Here is a 23,177-nt window from a genome sequence, read left to right on the forward strand (position 1 = left end):
ACACGAATATTTTCTTGACAATCAAATTATTTTAGTCATGAAGTAGATTTCCCTGACTTAATATTCTGGTGAATGGGACCTACCCTTTGGGGGCAGAATAGTGTTAAGAGCCTGGACCCTAGAAATCAAGCTAAGTCGAGATCTCAGCTGTGCCATTTATTTGCTGACACTAGGCCACGTACCTAGGCCTCAGTTTTCCCAGCCAGAAAATGGGGCTGATAATAGGTATTAGCAGTCATTTTCTTTTAAAATAATATCATTTTGCACCATTAGGCTAAGTGAATATGGGATGCTTTTCTGAAACAACGGTATTAGTTCAGGAGTAGAATTAAGGCATTTTATGGGCTCTCTTTTCCTAGGATTTGCCCAGATGTTAATGTACATAATTTGCACCTCTCAAACATCAAACTTAAATTGGATGATGCTGAATTTAATATCATAACATTGATTTGGAAGGCATTAGGGCTTAATGGCAGAGTAAAGCTGAGTACATGGAAGGTAGGGGTAAATGTTCCCGAGCTATCTCGATGCACAGTTTTCTTTAGAGCTGGAAAAAAATACTTACGATTGATTTTTTTTTTTTTTTTTTGCAATAGTGGTATGCTCTTGTGTAAGTTTTCACATACCAGAAAGTTCTGAGGTTACAGTTTATTGAACTCTATCATAGTATCCTACTACATAAGTGCATTGTTTTATTTTAACCTTTTTAAAATAAATGCAAGTATTTCATTTTCTTTATTTTTATATTTTCTGGTTTTCCTTAGCACCAAACACCAAAGACTTGGATGTTTTTCTTCGGAAGCAGGAGTCGGGGTTTGGCTTCCGGGTACTGGGAGGCGAGGGGCCGGACCAGTCTGTAAGTTCAGATATTTTGAAATTTGGCCGTTCCTATGAATCTTTAAGTAGCTGTTTGGAAGAGTATAGTGTTTGCTTTATTTGACTTTTTTAGATAAGATTTTGGTTTTCTCTAACCGTGTCATTAACGTGAGGAGGAACTGCATTTTTCTTAGTGTCATGGTTTCTCAGGGACCTTGGTGTGGCTGAGGCAAGAACTGAATATGTCAGCTGGAAATTGGGCAGTAATTAATTTCTGTATTCCACTATGTGCTGCAGTTCATTATTTTCAATTTTTATTTCCCCCTGCCTCTGTTAAACAAAATTTAAGACCTTTGCCTTCTCTCAGAAACCTATAATCTAGCATCCTGTTTGCCACAATCAGTCTGTCCTTTGAATGAATGCTCTGTAAACAGTTGGCCTGAGGCTGCGTACATCATATCACCTGCCCTCATTAGTGGGTTGACATTTTCAAGCTCAGTACCTTGCATACCATTCCATCTGCTCTACGTATAAAACTAGGGAAGAATAAAATAAGTCGTGTTTCTGTCCAGAAAGCAGAAGGGTTATGTTTATAAAGCCTTTAAAACCTAGAACTTTATTTTTTTTTATTATTTTTTTTAACGTTTATTTATTTTTGAGACAGAGAGCGACAGAGCATGAATGGGGGAGGGTCAGAGAGAGGGAGACACAGAATCTGAAACAGGCTCTGGGCTCTGAGCTGTCAGCACAGGGGCCCGATGCGGGGCTCGAACTCACGGACCGCAAGATCATGACCTGAGCCGAAGTCGGCGCTCAACCGACTGAGCCACCCAGGCGCCCCAAAACCTAGAACTTTAGACACGATTCTCACCTAAAGTTTAGAGAACAAATGTAATGGGTTCTGTTTAAGTTTGGCCCTTAGTTTGAATGACAAAGAAGTAATGTGCTTTGTGGAGTTTGAGAACAGATTTATGTTTTTTCTGTATAATGTAAGAAAGACATTCTTACTGTGCTTGGAAGTTAGGTGAGGAACAATAATCTTTTAAAATGACATGCTTCTTTCCATTTCTGGATAGAACATTTGATTTATATATTATAAATGTGTCCTAATTAGTCATATTGGTTATAGTTAATCACCAGAGACAAAGCTTAAGGCAGGTCAACCTATATAGGGCAGATATACCTTGATTGTTCTTGGTGGAAGATGTGATTTGATTTTAATGGTTCCTATTTTGTTAATACCCATAGAGTTGATTAAGATATTTTAAGAATTTGTCTCAAACAACTTGGGACAAATCTTTTTCTTAAATGTCAGGTGTTAACAGCTCTGAAACTAGCCTAATAATTCAGGATTTTAATTGCCGGCAAGCAAAATGAGCCAAATCTGTTTACCTAGATGTAAGTAGACCTCAGACCACTCTGTTCCCTAAGATATTTACTGCTTTGAGACTTAGGAATAAGAAATGTTTCTCTGCTGTATATACTGAATTTGTATTGATCACCATATGTGATGGGGATATCTTAAGAATGATCCCAGTTGCTGTGAACAGCGTGTAGAACATCTTAGCTGATGGCATTCAATATCCTTTTTTACTTTTTAGGAGCTACTCTGCACGAGTGCATTTTCTGAGTTTAATGTATTTGTTTTGTTGTATTGATGGAACTGATAGTGGTACTTTTTAAGTTATTAAACAGCTTTGCATTTTCTATCTTGTTTTTATTCAACCCCAAAGATCGAGAAGAGATCATGTAGTGTGGTTATCTGAAGTGCCATTTTGTAGAATGGTCACTTTCTAAGATAACCCCCTTCTATAAATGTTCATAGTTGAACTGCAAAAATATGTTGGTTTGCATAGTACTGAGTCAGGAAGTCCTTAACATAGCTATTGAGGATCATAGTAGCTCTTAGTTGACTGTAGAGACCAACCTACACTTTGTTATCTTATCAGATATACATTGGGGCCATCATTCCTCTGGGCGCAGCTGAGAAAGATGGCCGGCTCCGTGCAGCTGATGAACTGATGTGCATCGATGGGATTCCTGTTAAAGGGAAGTCACACAAACAAGTCTTAGACCTCATGACGACGGCTGCTCGAAATGGCCACGTGCTATTAACCGTCAGAAGAAAGATCTTCTATGGTGGTATGTGAACCTGTTCCTGCTCTGATAGGTTCAAAAAGAAACAAAGAGACTTAGCCCATTTTCTATGATGTAGTTTTGCAGGTTCCTTTATTAGGTTTAATACTGTCTGAGATAATCCATTTAGTATGATCCAGGGCCTCATTGTGGAAGGCCATGTAAGGTCAAAAGAATCCAGAAAGACTATTATCAAAAAACAAATAAATTTTGGGCCTCCGATTTGAGATTATGTTAATGTGTTGGCAGATTTTGCCAACGTGGTATTGTAGATGGGAGCACCGGGTTAAATCTGTTCTCTTAGATACAGTGTTTTAGTCATACCAAGATATCCCATTAGCTGAACGTCAAAAGATTTTGGATCCTGATGAATTCCTAAATATTCAGAGGATAGAATGCTTCTACTTGAGAAGTTATAATATAATGTAATTTAACATTAAAAAACATTTATTGAGTTGCTTACTATATCTCAGACCTATGGATTCTTTTAATTAGTCTTTATAACACTGTGATGTAAATACTGTCATTATTCAGTTTTAGAATTACCCACAGAAAGGTTGGGAGACACATAGCTGGTGAACAGTAGGGCCAGGATTAAGACAGGAGTTTAATTATAGAGCCTGGGGTCTAAACCATGATACGAGGCTCTAAGTGCATTTTTCTCATCAATAGCTTTGTGAATATCACATCGGAATTTTGAGAAGTGAATTCTTGCCACTTTTTAAAATTTTAAAAAGACTACCCGGTAGCATAAGAATGTAAGCCTCGTAGAGGTAGGGATATTTATCCATTTAGTTAACTGCTGTATCCCCAGCACATAAAAGAGTGCCTTCCTGGCAGAGTAGACATCAGTGAATGATTGTTGACCTGATGAATATTTGCTTTACTCTTAAAAAATGAGGCTCTGTGTTTTTGATTGCAACATCCAAGGTAAAGGCCTGTTTTCATAAACATCGGACATTTAGAGAGGCACACAGGTTTTCATGCAGTGTTGCAGTGATGCTGGAGTCAGAACATAACCACGTGTAGTAAAAAATGTGATGTTGTACGAGAGGTTGGCTCTGTCCTGGGAAGTCTCATGAAGACGTTTTATAGTGGATTGATATTACTGGAGGCGTTTAGCTAATTCATTGTAACCATACATTATGCAACAAAAACAAAAACAAACCAAAAGCCCCTTTATGTTTCATTAATGATTGGACGTTCGTGGCACTTTGCTGAAATTCTAAAACGTCATCTCTGAATCATGTAGATTTTGAGGCAGAAGAGCCCTTATAAATGGATATTCCTTAATGGCAGTGTCTCGTGGTGATGGTTAATGATGGTTTGTATCAAATTATGGCACAAAATTTGCCCTTTCTTTATTTTTATTTTTTTTAATTTTTTTTTTAACGTTTATTTATTTTTGAGACAGAGAGAGACAGAGCATGAACGGGGGAGGGTCAGAGAGAGGGAGACACAGAATCCGAAACAGGCTCCAGGCTCTGATCTGTCAGCACAGAGCCCGATGCGGGGCTCGAACTCACGGACCGTGAGATCATGACCTGAGCCAAAGTCGGCCGCTTAACCGACTGAGCCACCCAGGCGCCCCTGCCCTTTTTTTAATCAGGACTAAGTTATGTCATTCTTTCTTGATTCTGATGACGTAATTGGGTAGGAGAGAAAGGTATACGTTAACTCTCCATTTGCTGGGGATTCGTATGACCTGTTCTCTGCCTAGGAGAATTGGCTGTTCATGTGGACAGCCTGTTATCTGCTGGATGGGGGAGGAGTAGGGCTGCTGATGGTTAGCGCATCTGATCTCATCCATCAGGAAACTGAAGTTGAAGACACATTGCATAAGACAAATCCTATGTTGACAGCTCACTTCTCAGCTGATAACGGGGGGCACCTCTGCCCTGATGCACTGGCCTCCCCAACATCACAAGTGGTAGTCACAGCACGAAGTCATATTTACAGTTGATTTTATTTAAAAAAAAAATTTTGTTTAACGTTTATTTCTTTTTGAGACACAGAATAAACGGGGGAGGGTCAGAGAGAGAGGGAGACACAGAATCTGAAACAGGCTCCAGGCTCTGAGCGGTCAGCACAGAGCCCGACACAGGGCTCCAACTCACAGACCGCGAGATCATGACCTGAGCTGAAGTCGGACACTTAACTGACTGAGCCACCCAGGCGCCCCTACAGTTGATTTTAAAAGGAAGTTTACTGTGTCAGTTTTCATTACCAACTTTTGTTAAAATTACTGGTCAAAATCTTGCTGGAATGAAAACAGTTTCAAGAAGAATTGGTTTACCAGGAACTTTGATGAAAGCTTTGAAAAGCTTCCTTTGCAATGAGAAAACATATAATTCTTCCGGGTACACACTTTAAAAGTGTTTAAGATGTCAGACAGACTCAATCTGAGTCTCATCTAAAATGGCCAGAGCTCACATGGGGAGGTTGCTTTTCTATCCTAGATGTTATTTGAAACCACATTTTCCTGTGAGAATCCTAGCACAAAAACACTTAAGTTAACAAAAATTATGATGTTCTAGAAATACTTGGTCATGTTTGTTATAGAGAAACAACCTGAGGATGACAGCTCTCAAGCCTTCCTTTCGACCCAGAATGGCTCTCCCCGCCTGAACCGAGCAGAGGTCCCAGCCAGGCCTGCTCCGCAGGAGGCCTACGATGTAGTCTTGCACCGAAAAGAAAATGAAGGATTTGGCTTCGTCATCCTCACCTCCAAAAACAAACCCCCTCCAGGAGGTAAGGGCTGCTATCTCCGATTGTGCCTCCCTGCAATTGCAGTGTTCTGAGTCTCCCTGTGGGCTTTGTGAAACTAATTAGGAATCATGTATGAATTGCCTGAGAGACTTACCTTTTTAAGAATGATGAATATTTTATTTTCAACACCGGCTAGTCCGAACCAAACTTCCAGGCTGCAGGTTAATCTGTCATCTCAGATTCCATAAAATAAGTCTTAGCAGCGCACTTTGCGCCAAGATTATATTGTGGCGGTATATTAGGGGCGTGCCCTAGTAGATTCAGTGAAAGGACAATACTAAGTCTTTTAAAATAAGGAGGCGTAGGGTTTTTTTAAATTGGGAGAAACTGTGTTTGCAGAAGTGAATTAAATGCTAGAAGCAGTTAAGAAGAAGCAAAATAGATTAATAGAAGAATCTTGACCCAAATATGTCTTAAACGGTCCTTTTGTATTATTTAATAACAATGGCCATATTCCAACTATAAAGGAACCTTCTGGAGTGACAAGAGGCATGCTTATCTTTTATATATGCTTCACTGAAAAGTAAAAATTTTGTCAGAACTTTAAAAATTAATCTAAATATCCTGAACCCAGTTTAACAGAATATTGTCATCTGGGAAGAGTGCATGTATATACTAATTCCTTCAACAAAGGAGGAATTACCTCTAATATGTTCAGGGTTGTTAAGATTCAGCATATTAAATGTTGTTTCTAAGAAATAATCATCTTTAAATACAATTAGAAGATCCAAATGAATATAAGATGAGAACCAGACACTTGAGATTTTTTTCTATCAGACTTGTCTGGGGGACTATTTTTCCAAGTCAAATGATAAAAAAATCTTTGAGCACAGGAAAATGTGCTCCTCTCTCTGCCAGTGGATTTGAGTATATCTTGAGTAGTGAGATCCTCTTAGACTAGACGGCCACTAAAATCGTTGAAAAAGAAGGAAACCCTTTCAGCAGTGTTGTGGGCCAAACCAATTTGCAAAAATCTTGCTAAAATTAATGCAAGTGTGTAAAGGAAGAAGATCTGTGGCATGGATGAGTTATTACTATAGTATCAGGTCACTGCTCACTGATACTAGTTTCCATTTTCCAAAAGCAGTTGCCATGGTAACACTCGGAACTGTCACTGATGCTCTGAGGATGATTATGTGGCCTGTGTTAGAAAAATGAAAGAAAGCAGGTTTGGGGGGATTTTATGTTGTATCACTGGAAACCAGTATTTCCCAAACCAAATAACCGTTTCAGAGAACCATATTCTTATTCTAATGCCATACAATAATCCCACGCATTCAGATGAACAAAAATAGTGCAAGATTACTGCTCGGTGTCATAGCTGCTAACTGCTTTTTCTACCGAACATACTCCTTTTCTAGGACTGCAGAAATTAGGGGAAGGGGAGGAGGCTAGTGTGCACCATGAAACAAAGCGATACAGAAGAAATCAGTAAAATAGGTCGCATTCCTTAAATATGTTTACCATTTTTATTTAGTTTGTATTTAAAATTTATATTGCATTTTAATGTACATTAAGTAATTCTTTTTATTTGTGTGTATCTGTTTACATTTAAATTTTTCAAACATTTTTACACCTGTTCATTGTAGTTGTCTCTTACTATCTTGATGGTTTTGTGTCTCACAGAGGGAGATATCTGTGTAAGATAGGGTCGGTAAGTGTAAGGGCTCTGTAATCAGGCAAACTTGGATTCAGATTCCGCTGTGTCTTTTAATAGCTGTCTGATCTTGGGCAAATTACTTACCCTCCAAGAGCTCCAATTTCCTCTGTTACGATGAGGATGACGGTAACACTTCTCGTCTCGTGGGGGTTTGAGGATCAAAGGAGGTAATGCATGCGAGGCCCTTAGCCCGGACCTTCAAGAAATGTTAGCTGCTGTTGCTTGTTGTAGCTTCTGCTGCTGTTGTCACTGTCGTGTTATTCATAAAGTTGTTAGTCTACTGTCTCTTGATTTTTTTTTTTTAAGAAATTTAAAAAAGTTTATCAATACTTGAGTCATGAGATGGGAAAGAAAGCCCAATTAAAATGTAAGATTGAGGCAGCAGCTCATGTAGGAAATGAGTGTTTGCAGCTCATTAATTATCAACCTGAATGGTGAATTAGGCTTCGGGTGTCCATGAACTTTATGTAAAGTACTTGAGATGTTCAGTCATTGGCACAAAACCCGAATTGGTAATTTCATTGAACTGCTAGTTAACAATCTCACAGAATGCTGAGCCCTGCAAGCATTCTTCCTGGACTCCCATTCATCTCTTATAGATGGAAGGGGAGCCTGGGGGGAGGCTTGGGTGAGGAGCTTTCACTCACAAAGACTGAGCAGTGGCTGCAGACTGCATCACAGAGAAAAAGGTGTGTTGAGACCAGAGTTAGCACAGGTGAAAAGGCAGGAAACCTGTCAGAACGGATCATTCTTTATGGACCTTGTCTTGGTATAGATTGGTATTCTGTTCAGGAAAGATTATTTCTTCCTTCTGATTAAATGTGTTTTCTGGTGACATTTATCACAAGTAGAGTTCCCGGTAGCATTTCTGACACCAGTTATGAAATTCTGAGATTCTCTGCCGATGACTTTTTCGAAGATCAGAGATCTGGGTCTGGCACCCTTGCTGCCCTGGACCCAGCTGGTGTAAATGCTAAATGAATGGAGCACCGAGAAAAGACATCTATTTAAGATGAAAAGGGACTTGGCTAGTTTCTGCTTCGCCAGTAGTTCACAGGTTTTAGTGTTTGTCTTTCTTATCGTATACTTTTCAGTTCCGGTCGCAAAGGATTCTTTGAGAGGGGACATTTCCAGCTACTGTCCTTTCTTTTCCTGAAAGGAGTGTTTTAAGAGCACCCAAGTGATCTCCACAGCTGGACAAGGCAGTTCAGGAGTCAGATTTAGGCCAAAGATGAATGAAGATGATTACATTGGTCTTATGGCAAATGCCTATGGACTTTGTATACCAACAAAAGCAGGGCAGGACTCAAGATGTGTACTCTGCGGGGTTACCTTGAAAATTTCCCAGTCCATTCAGAGAGTGTTCAGAAGTGACCTATCAGTCTCTTTGCTATTTTTAACTGTTTTGATAGTACTGCTGTAAATGCCAAGACTAGACCAATCCGACCAATCTTACCTTCCCTCATCCAGATAACTAACCCTTCAGGAAATTCTGTACCAAGATTTTTCAATTCCCTTTGAGCACACTGCTCACATGGTGAGAAAGGAGTCACTGAGACTTCAGAGATTCATTCCGTTGGATGTTTTGCCAAGGGCCGAATGATTTTCTTCTCGGGGCATCTAGAATGAACAGTGTGTACAAGTAGGTCTTTTCTAAGAAGGAGGATAACTAAGGTATTGAGTTAGAAGGTCACCACAGGGCCACTGTCTGGTTCACTGGGCATTTCTGAAGTGCCACCTGTGTTCTCAGTGAATCGCTCACACGGCCTGGCACAGGATGTGGGCACAGGACGTGGCCCACACTGCCCTGGCACTTTTCTAGTTACTTTGTTTTAAGGCAAATGGTGCAAGTGCTTGATAATAATTCAGAGCTGAAAGGCGGTTGCTTCCAACATTGCCTTCCTCTGTTTTGGGATAAAATCTCTCCCTGTGTATAATCCTAGAAGAGCTGAGGAGTGAACGGCACTGCCCGTGGGGACAGAAATCATGGCTAAGAATAACTTCTAGTTCAAATGAACGGCTCTTAAAATGTCCCTGACATACACCTACCCATGACTCAAATACTGGTGAGGAGCCCATTTTACTATGGAAATGAAACATACTCAGAGTGCCATTTTAAATATTAATTCTCCTTCTTCATAATAGTCCGTAGTCAGCAGGAGGCAAATGGCCAACAGATTTACTGACCCCAGTGAGGAAATTGTCAAGGAACATGGAAGGAACATCTGTTTCTTAATACAAATGCTTCTTATTAAGAGGGGCGAAAGATATTTTGACAAGATTTCCTGAACGTCTGAGAACTTGTTTTAAGCCCTAATAACAGCAAAGTGTCTTAATCATCTAGGAAAGCCTTCAGCATCATGAACTGATAGAACTGCACGGCATGTCTTTGCAAATGTCTTAGACTCTGCTTTGTACACTGAGGGTAGGATTTTATCCATGAACCAAATAATCTTAATGTTAAACATTTCATGTTATGATTCCCCTCAGCTTTTCTAATTAAAAAAAAAAATCTAAAGGTATAAACAAAAGAAACTAATTTTGCTATAGAACTAGGTAGGATTCGTTTTAACAGGCAGTCATTTCACTGTGCCTGGATTTCTGAGCAGTAACTTCGGAGTCCTAAACTTGAATTTGAACTGCATTTATTCCTACGGTTCCCTGTGGGAGTAAATGCCCCTTCCACAGAATCAAAGATGGTCTCACCGTGGCCGTTTCTGAGATGGCCTGAATGTGGCCAACACGAAGCAAGGAACGTCAGATTCACGAGATAGTATCAGTGAGGTCAGTAGCCTTTACACAGGATTATCAGGATGGCAATATGAAAATTGGAGAAAGGCTTATGGTAAGTGGAAAATAGCCCAGAGGTCTATACGCTCGGACCGCAGCTATGTAAGAGTATCTGTGCGTGTGCACCAGAGGTGGAAGCTGATATGGAAGTAATTGCGGGTGCATAGGATGATCATGTGATACCTTTTTGCTCTACTTTTAAAGAATGTTGTTGGTTTTTGAGTTTTTTTTAACGTTTCTTTATTTTTGAGAGAGAGAGAGAGAGAGCACGAGTGGAGGAGGGGCAGAGAGAGAGGGAGACACAGAATCTGAAACAGACTCCAGGCTCTGAGCCGTCAGCATAGAGCCAGATGTGGGGCTCGAACCCACAGACCGTGAGATCATGACCTGAGCCGAAGTCGGGTGCTTCACCGACCGAGCCACCCAGGCACCCCTTAAAGAATGTTTTTGATGTTACTATGTTGACTTTTTAAATGATGGTGATAAATCCAACACTAAACTAATTGAAAAACCTGGGCATTTTTTCCCATAGTAATTCCTCATAAAATTGGCCGAGTCATAGAAGGAAGTCCAGCCGATCGCTGTGGAAAACTGAAAATTGGAGATCACATCTCTGCGGTGAATGGGCAGTCCATTGTTGAACTGTCCCATGATAGCATCGTTCAGCTGATCAAAGATGCTGGTGTCACCGTCACACTAACGGTCATTGCTGAGGAGGGTAAGGAACCGGTAAATTTGCTTCCGGCAAACTCTCTGAGCAGCACAGAGCCTGCTGAAGGCAGTGGCTTCTTTGAGCATTGCCAGACTCACTGCAGTGATAGAACCATTTATATACCCCGGAGTCTCCTATTTTGCCTCTTCCATTTAATGAATTTAAAAGACAGTTTATTAAAAAGTTGTCAGTAGCTCAGGAAAAATAACCCAGCTAGCTAGTGAGCGGTGGCCGTCTATTTGTGTGCCGGAGAAGCAAGCACCCAGAAGTGAAAGAGATCGGGAATACTTTTCAGATCTCATTTTCTTAAAATGATGTCTTAAGTTTCTGCTTGCTTGAGCGAGAGGAAATCCTCTAAAGATTCAAAGAAAGTCGCTGTTGCTATCAAGCCTTTCATGTGAGGTCCGTGCCGCAGAGTGCCTGTCCTCGGGGCCGGGCTTTGTTCTGGGCAGCTGCCGTCTAAATGGGAAGCGGACTACGTCGGAACAGCCAGTAAATAGGGCAGAAAATGCATTCAGTGTCTTGCCTCCCTTTAAAGCTGCCTTCTGGTCATTAAGAGTTCCTAATTAGGAACCATTTTGAATAGCACCAGTTCATGGGCTCTGTTTATGAATTACAAGGTAACACAGTTACATAACGCACATCTCATTTTTCCTGAGTTTGCAAAACTAACGAGGAGAAGCCCAAAGTAGCAGAATTAGGAAGGGTTAGTCTTTTACGTTAAAATCCCTCGTAGTGTAATGTGTATTCATGCCTTGCTGTCCCCCATGATCCTCTAATGTAGTCAGTCTTGGGGTCTGTCTTGTCATTCTTGATTCTTCCGTTCTCTCTTCCTGCTGCCCCCTCTCTCCTACGTTCGTTCGTAGTGGAGGCAGTACTCGAATCTCCTCCTGCCCCAGATCCCAGAGGGGCCTTTCCACGTGGACGTGAGCTCTCCAAGCTGCTCTCAGAAGCCTTTTCTAGTCCTCGGACCCCGCGACATCCCCTCCCCTGCCCATTTCCCTTTTCTGTAGTGTTCCACGCTCTGCCCAGCCTCTGTCCCAGACTCTGCTGCTCCTTTCCCCTAAAAACCTCTTCTGCGGAAGCCCGAGTGCTTCCCTGGTCTCTGCACAGAAAGTGTTTTATGATTTTGCTCCCAGCTTGCCTTTTCAATTTACCCCCCCAGTGTTGTTTCCAGATCCGCTCTTGAGCGAGGCCTCTTTGGCCTCTGTGCATGTGGGCTTCCTTCCGTGAATCCCACGGCACTCCGTATCCCTGCAGTTCGTTGAGCGTCGTTCCCTGTGACTGTCTCCCTGTGGAAATGCTCTGCTCTTTGAAGACAAAACATCGTCAGTTGACTATGATACTTAGTAGGCGCTCAGTAAATGTTTTTTGAGTGAAGAAACGAGTTAAATGGATGAGTGAACGGATGATTCAGTGAATGAACAAATGAACAGAGTAAAAGTCAGGAGATTTTCCGTTCTTTGCCAGGATCTAGCAGAGGCAGTATAAACCCAATAGAAGAAGTAAGGCCTTTGACAGACAGACTGACACCTATTAGGCAGTTGTATGACCTTAAACAAGCCACTTAACATTTCTACCCTGCAGTTTTGTTTTTCTTTTTTTAATCTATAGAATGGGATGATAATATCTATTTCAGGATCATTGTGAAAATCTGAGGTGAAAATGTACCTAGTCTGCGTAAGTACCCTAAAGTGCTCATCTAATGGTAACTGTGCCATTTCACCCCATCTTTGCCTGACTGACCCCCACATCCAGGTCTCTGCTCAGACCTTCCCACCTAAGTAATAATTTAGTAAGCACTTAACGATGTGGTAGGTGTTACCCTAAATACTTTACGTCTGTTAACTCATTCAATACACTAATCCTAGGTAGGCACGATTATTTTCCAGTTCCATGGCTGAGGAAACTGAGCCCCTGAGCACTTGGATCATTTGCCCACGGTCACAACACCAGTGACAGAAGCAGTGTTTGAGTCAGTAGACCGGCCCCAGCTCTGTGCTGTCAGCCGCTGTGCCTTCCCTAACCACAGGATCCAAAATAACCCTGCCCTGCCCGCCCCAGGCCCCTCACCTCTCGCCCTGCTCCCTCTGCTTTGCCACACTTTTCTCTGAGATTATTTAACCCGTGGTCTATTTGTTCATTGTCCTCTCCCCCACCAGAATGTAAAGTCATAAATTCCCAAAGCTAGAGATTTTGTCATATTCAGTGCTGAGCCCCAAGGGCCTAAAACGATGTTAGGCACGTCATAAGTGCTCAATAAAAATTTTTTTGAAGGCCTTTTGTTACTTAATGTGATTTTGGTCAGATTTCTTTATCTCTGTGCATGTGGGCTTCGCTCTGGTATCTTTACTGCGATCTCGAGAGCCCGCTTTTTAGCCTTAAATGTGTTCTGTGACCCACAAAGAAAAGCAGGCCTCGGTGTCACAAGGAAATTACATTTTAGGCTTGTTTGGAGAACAACGTGTGTAGTACGCCTCTATCAGCACACATGGTATGCAGCAGTGAGAGAAGCACCTAGAAGTAATGGAGCTCGCGGTACTGCGGTCACTGTTTCTCTAACCGTCTGTAAAAAGGACCAGTGACTTTTCTCTAAGGCCAACACAGAAGGCATTGGTGTGAAATACATACAAATTAAATGAAAAATAAAAACAGAAACAGGGCGCCTGGGTGGCTCAGTCGGTTGAGTGTCCGACTTTGGCTCAGGTCAAGATCTTATAGTTTGTGGGTTCGAGCCCCGCGTTGGGCTCTGTGCTGACAGCTCAGAGCCTGGAGCCTGCTTCAGATTCTGTGTGTCTCTCTCTCTGCCTCTGCCCCGCTCCACGCTCTGTCTCTCTCAAAAATAAATAAACATTAAAAAAAAATTTTTAATAAAAAATAATTTTAAAAAAACAGACATAAAATTATTCCGTCCAGTCATTGTAACGTTTTCTAAATGCTGACTCTCAGTGTCTATCGGCATCTTATTGCGACTGACCCAGGAACCACACATTGACGAGCCTTGAAATAGATGACTTGGGAACAGACCGCTTCTTTCTCTTAGTTTAATTTTTTTTTGTTTTCCAAAATTACCCTTGACTGTTGATAGTGTTTCCTTAGAGAGGTTATCCACAATTGCTCATTTTTCTTAAAAATTAACTTTGACACTGGTCCAAATGCTTGGGGACGTACCCAAGATTTTCTATATAATGCTGATCAGTGTTTAGGAAAAATAGAAAGGAAAAAATAGAAAGGACACTCCTTAACAGCGTATACTTTAAAGTCTATTTCATATGTCAGCAAAGCCTGTTAAAGACAATCACGTTTGACAGGTAAAATCACATTTCAGTGGTTACACCTTATTTTATTGTATACTCAAGTTTTATTAAACTATGGAAGTATTCAAAATCTCTTATTTTTCTAAGGAAAAAAAATAGAAACTGTCTCTTCTGTCCATAAAAATCCCATCCATGGAGTTTGTTAGTCTTCCAAGTTTCTCGTTGTGTTCAGTATAAGATCTGTCAACTGCACCAAAGAGTCAAATGAGTATTTATAGCCTTAAAGCTGTTTTCAGAGATCACACGTTCGGATCAGCACCTACAGCTACATTACTTCCTCTCTGATACCACTCCCCTGCTGTCCCCTGCTGTCCCCTACTGTCCATAAGCCATTCACTGTTAATAGATAAGACAGTTACCAAAAAAGACAGTTCCTTCCATTCTTTTTGTCCCCTCTTACCAGATACCATTTGATGTTTAAGCTTATTTTGCCAGGGAAATGGTTACCTAAGTTCCCAAGCCATGTGTCATGTCTGGTATGACACACCCCAGCATATTCGTAGCTCAAGAGTCCTGCTCTAGCCCACAGTTCCACCACCTCGGCCCCTACCGTGCTGACTTGTGCTCAAGGACAGGACATAAACACCTTGTACCTGGCTGTCCTTGTTCATTTTAAAGAAATCTTTAAGTTGTGTTATTCCTCAACATTGATTTCTACTTCTGTGTCACGTCTTGTCTGTTCCATTTTTTTTTTTTTTTAATTTTTTTTTTTTTAACGTTTATTTATTTTTGAGACAGGGAGAGACAGAGCATGAACTGGGGAGGGTCAGAGAGAGGGAGACACAGAATCTGAAACAGGCTCCAGGCTCTGCACTGTCAGCACAGAGCCCGACGTGGGGCTCGAACCCACGGACCGCGAGATCATGACCTGAGCCGAAGTCGGCCCCTTAACCAACTGAGCCACCCGGGCTCCCCTGTCTGTTCCATTTTTAAGAGTGACCCAAGTTACCAAAGGCTACCGAGGACTCTGTTAGGATGGCCCTGGTAGTGTCGCCACAAATACTTGGTTTTGTTTTCCATTTAGTTATCTGTTTGGTCCCATGCGTCTCCATTTTCCATGTCATTTCTCTCCCTACTCCCACTGGCCAACCATTCCATTGTGTTGTATGTGCCTCATTTTATTTTTACAATACATATCTGTGTGTGTGTGTGTGTTGGCATTCATTCATTCATTCATTTTAAAGAGAGTGTGCAAGTGGGGGAGGGGCAGAGAGAGAGAGAATATCTTAAGCAGGCTCCATACTCAGCACAGAGCCCAACGCAGGGCTTGACCCTGGAATCATGACCTGATCCAAAATCAAGAGTCGAATGCTTAACCAACTGAGCCACCCAGGTGCCCCGGCATTTATTTTTCACTCACATAGATAGCATCATGTTACAGATTTTATGTTGGTTTTCTTCTCCAAATTCTCAAAAAATTCTCACTTTATTGTTCCAGGATCCAATCCAGATCCTGTGGCATTTAGTTGCCATATCTTTTTTCCTGAGTGACGTAGTATCTCATTATAGTTTTGATTTTTGTTTCCCTGATGCCTAACGATGTTGAGCATCTTCTCGTGTGCTCTTGGTCATTCATATATCTTTCTTGGAGAAGTGTCTCTTCAAATCTCTTCCTCAGTTTTGAATTGTCTTCTTTGTTGTTGAATTATAAGACTTCTTTATATATTCTGATATTAGATCCTTAACAGATAGATGCTTGCAAGTCTTTTCTCCCATTTTGCAGGTTGTCTTTCCACTTTCTTCATACCATCCTTTGATGCCCAGAAGTTCAATGTTGATGATGTCTAAATTATCTATGTTTGGTCTGGTTGCTTATGCTTCTGGTATCACAGCACCGTGTGATTTTAAGATTTATCCATGTTGCTGGATGAACATAAGCCATTGTTTTTAACTACCTGACCATTTTCCATAATGTATATTTACCACATATCACCTGTCCCCTCCCTCACAGACAACCACTTTGTCTCCAGTCCTCATTATCACAAACTCTCTGGATACACCCGCATATACGTACCTAATACATGCCTAATGTGACCAGGTACTGACCGACTGTCCTCCATAATTGTTGCACCTTCACCCCCACCAGCAGGCCATGGAAGCTTCCTACACCTTTATGTGTCCGCCAGTGCCTGGCGTGAGCCTGCTTTCAAACCAGCCACAGTGTGGGAAGTGTCCTCTCATTCGTGTTTAATTTGCATTTCTTTCATTACCCATTAATTTAAGCATCTCTTCAAATGCTTGTTTTGGGGCTTTTTTTTCTTGTTGTGAGTTGCCTCTTCATATCTGTTACTCATTTTTCTTTTTTTTTAATGTTTATTTTGAGAGAGAGAGAGAGAGTGCAAGCAGGGGAGGGGCAGAGAGAGAGAAAGAGAGAGAGAGAGAATCCCAAGCAGGCTCCATGCCGTCAGTGCAGAACCCAACGAAGGGCTCGTTCTCATGAACCATGAGATCATGACTGGAGCCGAAATCAAGGGTCGGATGCGTAACCGACTGAGCCACCCAGCTGCCCCTCCTTTACTCATTTTTCTTGTGAGATTTCAGTCTTTTTCTTATTGATATTTAGAGATTCCTTGGGATAGGTATTAGTCCAATTTAGTTTAAAAAAATTTTTTGAGAGGGTACATGCTCAAATGACGGAGGGACAGAGAAAGAGAGAGGGAGAGAATCCTAAGCAGTCTCCTTGCTTGGTGCAGAGCCCAACGTGGGGCTTGATCTCACAACCGTGAGGTCATGACCTGAACTGAAATCAAGAGTCCGACACTTAACCAGCTGAGCCACCCAGGCATCCCAGTGCAATTTAATTTTAGAAAGTACAAAGATCTTTTCCTGTCATCTGTATGTTAACTTTACCATCGTGCCCTCCACTGTACAGAGATTCTTAATTTAGATGTAATCACATTGGCCAATTTTTTCCTTATGACTTAGGCTTTTGAAGTTTCATTTAAGACATGTTCTCCTTACCCACCCCATGTCACAGAGATTTTCTCTTATATCATCGTCTGCTAGATTTATAATTTTACATTCAGTTCTTTAATGCATCTGGAGCCTCCCTTTTATTTGTAGTTTTAGGAGGGATCCAGCTTTATTTTTTTATTCTTACACTGAGTGGGCTTTTATAGCACCAGCTATCAGATAACACCTCTTTTCCTCATTGATCTATGCAGCCACCGTTCCTGTGTGTTTGCGTCCCCTTCCAACATGAGTCTCCTAGCTGTTCTGTGCTATTGATTTATCTGTTCTTGGGTCAATTTACATATGTATTTCCTGACAGTAATATACATAATACGTGTTTTAATGTGTGTGTGTGCACGTATGTATATCCACACACACTTTTTAACAAATCTGTAGCTTTGTGGTAGGTCCCAATATCTTGTCTGTTAAGGCAAGTTTTTATCCACCCGCCCCCTACACACACTCCAAATGGATGAGATATTCATGAAACTCTTCCATGTAAAATTTTAGAGCAAATTATTAAGAAACCCAACTGCGTTTTTTATTCGGATATACTGGATATATATTAACTTCGGGGGAATTTACACCTTTAACTATTAAGTTACCCCACCTAAGAGCCTAGGATGTCTCCATCATTTGTGCCCCTTACTGGAGTTTGGGGAGGTACTCTTACACAGTTCTCATTTATTCTTGCAGAGGATGAGTCACGATCCATTGTAATGTCTGTATCCATAATTTAACTACGGGATTTTGTGTTTTTTCGTCTGATAATACACTTTCTCTTAAATAATTACATACAGAGACTCCCGCAAAGATTTAATCCTCACTGAGGGAGTGATCTGCTTAACCCATTGCTTTACTATCTGAACAACTTTCAGATAAAATGGAGAGGGAACATAAGCCTGTTTGGCATCATGGAATAAATATTTAACTTTGTGAAGTAGAACGGGTCTTAACACGGAAGTAAATCGGAGAAGCCATGCAACCTGGGTCGAAGGACTAACACTGGAAAAAATACCATTGATGGGAAGTTTTATTTAACCAGGAAGAGGACAAGGAAAGAACACGTGACTGAAAGAGGAAGCACCAGTGTGTGGTTCCTTGTGCTGCAGTGACATCTCTCACCGAAGGGAAGGGTAGAGGAAAAGCTGAAATTGATCAGCTTGTTTGTACTGTCCTGAAGTTAAACACCTGTCATTCTGGCCAAGCTAGCGAAGCCAAAAAGTTATCTAAATTGGACTTCTGCTAAGGTACAAGCATCTCCCAGTCATCCTGTCCATAGAAGTAATTTCTCCCATCAGTTTCCGTTCCCTTTAAAATGGTGGCCACGAATGTACAATGACAGACAAGAATTCAGCTACAGAATGGGCACTCAAGGTTAGAGGCACGTAACTTGACATTGATGTACCCTGTAAGGCAAAGTGGAAGGACATCTGGGGATTTCTTGTGGGTGCAGGAATATAAACATACATGAGGTGTGATCCCTGCGCTCGAGGAGTGCATGCTCTAGCAAGAGAGGCCGGTATCGGGCTCGCTCTGAAAGGATGCGGTGAATGCTATGAAGACAGTGTGCTGAAGGGAACCACAGGTGAGATTTCACAGAGAAGGTGACACTTTGAAGAGGAGCTTCAGTGGGAAGGCAGATGTGCCCAGGTGATACGTTTGGACAGTATCTTATGAGCAATAAATAGTTACCACAGGTTTTTAAGTAAGGCAGAGGCGGGTTTCAGTTTATATGTTAGGGCTGGGATCCAGGATGTGGATTGCAGGTAGGATTGGTAGCAAGGAGACCAGCAAGGAGGGCCAGCGTAAGTAACTTGTTAAGCTAAAGAGGAAAATAAAATTCATGGTAGTAATTTCTATAAATTTTTTTTAAGTGTCTATTCATTTTTGAGAGACAGAGAGGGACAGACTGTGAGTGGGGGAGGGACAGGGAGAGAGGGAAACAGAATCCGAAGCAGGCTCCAGGCTCTGAGCTGTCAGCACAGAGCCTGACGTGGGGCTTGAACTCACGAACTGTGACATCATGATCTGAGCCAAAGTCGGATGCTTAACCGACTGAGCCACCCAGGCGCCCCCATGATAGCAATTTAAAAGAGCAACCAGTGGCGCCTGGGTGGCTCAGTTAGTTAAGCATCTGATTTTGGCTGAGATCATGATTTTACAGTTCATGAGTTCAAGTCCTGAATCAGGTGAGCTCAAGCCCTGCTTTGGGTGGGCACTGCTTTTCTTTTTTCTTTCTTTCTTTCTTTCTTTCTTTCTTCCTTTCTTCCTTCCTTTCTTCCTTCCTTTTTTCCTTTCTTCCTTCCTTTCTTCCTTCCTCCCTTCCTTCCCTTCCTTCCCTTCCTTCTTTCTCTCTCTCTCTCAAATAAAAATAAAGTAAGAGCAACAGATTTCCATTTCTCTCTCTCTGTCTCTCTCTTTCTCTCTCAAATAAAAATAAAAGAGCAACAGATTTCCATTTCCCCCCATCTTCCCCCAAAAAAGTTGACACTCCACTCTTCCTTTCTGGAGCACTTGACTTTAAAGTGTTAAACATTTTTAACAAGTAAGGTAAAATTTCAGAATGTGCACTTTAAGAAAAATATAACCTCAAATAAGATTTCATCATTTTGAGGATTATGATAATGTTAATCATAATAGAAACATGTACATAATGGGTAGATGCCAGGCACTGTCTGAAGCATGTACATTTATAAGCTTGTTGGATAACGATAACCCCATGAGGTAGCTATAATTCCTTTTATGGGTGAGGTGATTAGAAGCACAGGGAATGTGAGTAATTTCCTCAAGAACACACAGCTAGTAAATAATAAGAGGCTTAACCCCTGTCAGTCTTGCTGCAGAGTTCATGGCCTAATTCACTAAGCTATGCTCCCTCTCTCTGGTATTTTCAATATCCTATGTTTAGGGGAGCCTGGGGGGCTCAGTCGGTTAAGCATGCGACTTTGGCTCAGGTCATGATCTCACAGTCTGTGAGTTTGAGCCCCGCATCTGGCTCTGTGCTGACAGCTCAGAGCCTGGAGCCTGTTTCAGATTCTGTGTCTCCCTCTTTCTCTCTCCTCCCCCACTCATGCTCTCTCTCTTCTCAAAAATAAATAAACATTAAAATTTTTTTTTTTAATATCCTATGTTTAACATATGGACAAGATAAGCATTCGGAAGTTTCAGCTTGACGGATAGGAGTGTGACAGCCTTAAGAGTCTCCCCTACCTGTCATCTCCCGTGACCTGCCACCCAGAGGCAGGTGGTTCCCACGCTTGGTCATGAGACCTGCCTTCAAGGAACAGCAGCAGGTGTGGAGCCACTGGCGATGATACAGAAAGAAATGTTCAGTTTTGTCCCCTGTATTTGTGCTCTCAGAAAACAGAAGCAGTGAAGCCTTTATTGACATTTGTCGACACTCGGGATGATTCTGTAAGTGAGTCTTTGGTATTTGTGCCAGGCAGAGCAGTTGCTCCTCTGTGAACGATGTGGGTTAGAGGCGTGCGTGCAGTTCGCAGACTGGCTGCTGTGTCCAGCACTCCTGAGACCCGGCGTTTGCCGGGTGCGGGGCGTGAGCTCCAGAAGCCCATAGAATGGGCTGCCGGATGGCTCCTGGAGCTCCGTCTTCTCGATGCTGTTGTTGAGTATGTACACTTCTGATTTCCTTGTTGTGCGGATGACCAAGGCGGAAGAGGCAAGTGTGTGCGGTAAGAATAGGGCTCCTATTCTCTTCACACCTAAGCAGTGATCACAGCCACAGGGAGGAAATGGTAACATCCCAGTTCCAGACAGCCGGCCGCAGTGCTGCTCGTGACGAAGTCACTAGGGTTGGGAACCCTCTGTGACGGTCTCACTCCCATAGAGCACTTGGCCTCCACGTCTTTATGTACAAAGGGTCATGTTTCCTGTTTCCTCATTTGAACAGAGCATCATGGCCCGCCGTCAGGAACAAACTCTGCCCGGCAAAGCCCCGCCCTGCAGCACAGACCCATGGGACAGTCACAGGCCAACCACGTACCTGGGGACAGGTGAGGCTGCTCTCCCCAGGTGCGGGCTCTTCCCTCTCATTTCCCCCTTCTTCTGTATGCACCCCCACTCCCGCCCCACCGGTGAGGTCAGAATGAGAACTCTCGTGTTTTCCGCCCTCAGATACCTTCCCAGTTCCCCCCCCCGCCCCGCTCCCTCGGTACCTCATCCCTCCTCCAGCCTCATCCCAGGGCTCAACACAGTCATCCCATCATGCTCGACAAGCGGGGACTGGAAAGAAGCGACAGCAGCCTCTGGCTCCGCCACGCTCGGTCCCCCTGATTTTGGCAGGGAACCCCAGACCCACATGCATTGCTGTCTTCTCAGCCTGCCCGAGCGGTACCTGTACGCACTTCCTCACCTCTTTTGTTGAAAATATTAGCCACGAAACAAAAGCGAGGTTGTCACAAATTCAGCACCTCCGTGGGCATCGGCGCTGCGGAGACCTATTTCTCACCGGCAGGGTCAGCTCCTCTGCCCTGTGGTTCAGCTGCTTGAGTGCAGCTTTCCTTGATAAAAACTGCACCGAGACGCCCTCAAAATAAAAACCAGACCAAACCAAGGTGGGATGTGGACAGAGCTGACGCGGCTGTTGACCACCAGACGCACCTAGCGTCTCTGGCTCTCGACGCAGTCTGCCTTTCCGGCGGCCGGTCGGGAGAGCGGCAAGCTCAGCTTTGAAAAGAGACTAACCTGCCTTGGCTTTCAGACTGTTTTCATTCTCTCCGTCCCGGGAGTGACTGGATTTCTCTGTTCGTAGAGGTGCTGTAGAAGGTGAAATCGGGAAAGACGTCTCCTCCTCTTACCGACACTCATGGTCTGACCACAAGCACCTTGCCCAGCCTGACGCCGCCATGGTTTCCGTTGTAGGCAGCCGGCACAATCAGGTAAGCAGCTATCCCCCAGGTGCAAACTGGTCTTTTCAGTGGCTAAACCGCTGACACTGGTGAGTTTTTCTTTTTAAAGAACCTAGAGAAAGCCTTTTACTTTTTTAATTTATTTTGAGAGAGAGAGTGCGCATGTGAGCACATGCAGGGAAGGGGCAGAGAGAGAGAGAGAGAGAGAGAGAGAGAGAGAACCCCAAGCAGGCTCAGCGCTGTCAGCGCAGAGCCCGACATGAGGCCCGATCTCACGAACGTGAGATCACGACCTAGGGCAAAAATCAAGAGTTGGACGCTCAACCGATTGAGCCACCAGGCGGCCCAACACTGGTGAATTTGTCTTGCAAATCAGTTCGGATACATTCTCGTTCCCCAAATGTCTTGCTGTGTGTTTGGCATTCCGTTAGCTTCCCTGAGAGAGCGTAAAGGGTAAAAAAGCTTACCCTGACGTTGGAGAAATAAGCACCCCCAGTCAGGTACTTAGAAATAGCAGGGTTTGAGTTCATCAAAGTAGGGTTTGGGTTTGGGTTTTTTTTTTTCTTTTTTCAGGAAAATTAGTCATAATCTCCTTAAAGGAAGCATTTCTGCAAACTCTTTTCTCTGATAGTTCTGTTGCCCATTGACCAAATAGTGGGAAAAAAACCTATAATCTTCACATTAACTTGGGCTGCATTTGTAAAAAGTTAGGTAGCTCTTCAACCCAAACTCCCATTCCTTTCTTATGATCTAGAAATGCACACGGACTGTATAAATGCTGTCTTCCAGCTACAAAGGTAGTCTTTCTTCAAACTGTCAGTAAAGCAGCCCACGAAAACTTGTTTTCCTTACGCTCTTTCTCTCCCAGAGCCTTGGCTGTTACCCAGTGGAGCTAGAGCGAGGCCCCCGGGGATTTGGGTTCAGCCTCCGCGGGGGGAAGGAGTACAACATGGGGCTGTTCATCCTGCGTCTGGCTGAGGAGGGCCCCGCCATCAAAGACGGCAGGATCCACGTGAGTTCGCTTCCGTCCACAGCCTTTGCTTCTGGCTCCAGACTGGGAACTACTGAAAACAGTTGATCAAAGGGAGTGCGGAAACCCCCCAGAGCTAAGCAGCCAGGTTTTCCATCACAGAACCTGAGAGCAGCCGCTCCTGGTT

General features: G+C 42.9%; 1 protein-coding gene across 3 annotated transcripts in view; it reads left to right on the top strand.

The window, feature by feature from the left end:
• Positions 1-23,177, top strand: part of MAGI3 (membrane associated guanylate kinase, WW and PDZ domain containing 3) — a 245,345-nt gene that overhangs the window by 213,837 nt on the left and 8,331 nt on the right. For all 3 annotated transcript variants that reach the window (XM_042998222.1, XM_042998224.1, XM_042998223.1), the window contains exons 13-19: positions 765-856; positions 2,766-2,958; positions 5,515-5,703; positions 10,704-10,889; positions 21,063-21,165; positions 21,924-22,050; positions 22,889-23,032. In XM_042998222.1, the coding sequence (XP_042854156.1) occupies positions 765-856; positions 2,766-2,958; positions 5,515-5,703; positions 10,704-10,889; positions 21,063-21,165; positions 21,924-22,050; positions 22,889-23,032 (1,034 nt within the window). The remainder of the gene's footprint in view (positions 1-764; positions 857-2,765; positions 2,959-5,514; positions 5,704-10,703; positions 10,890-21,062; positions 21,166-21,923; positions 22,051-22,888; positions 23,033-23,177) is intronic.

Source organism: Panthera tigris, chromosome C1 (genome assembly GCF_018350195.1).
Source record: "Panthera tigris isolate Pti1 chromosome C1, P.tigris_Pti1_mat1.1, whole genome shotgun sequence".
Lineage (NCBI taxonomy): Eukaryota > Metazoa > Chordata > Mammalia > Carnivora > Felidae > Panthera > Panthera tigris.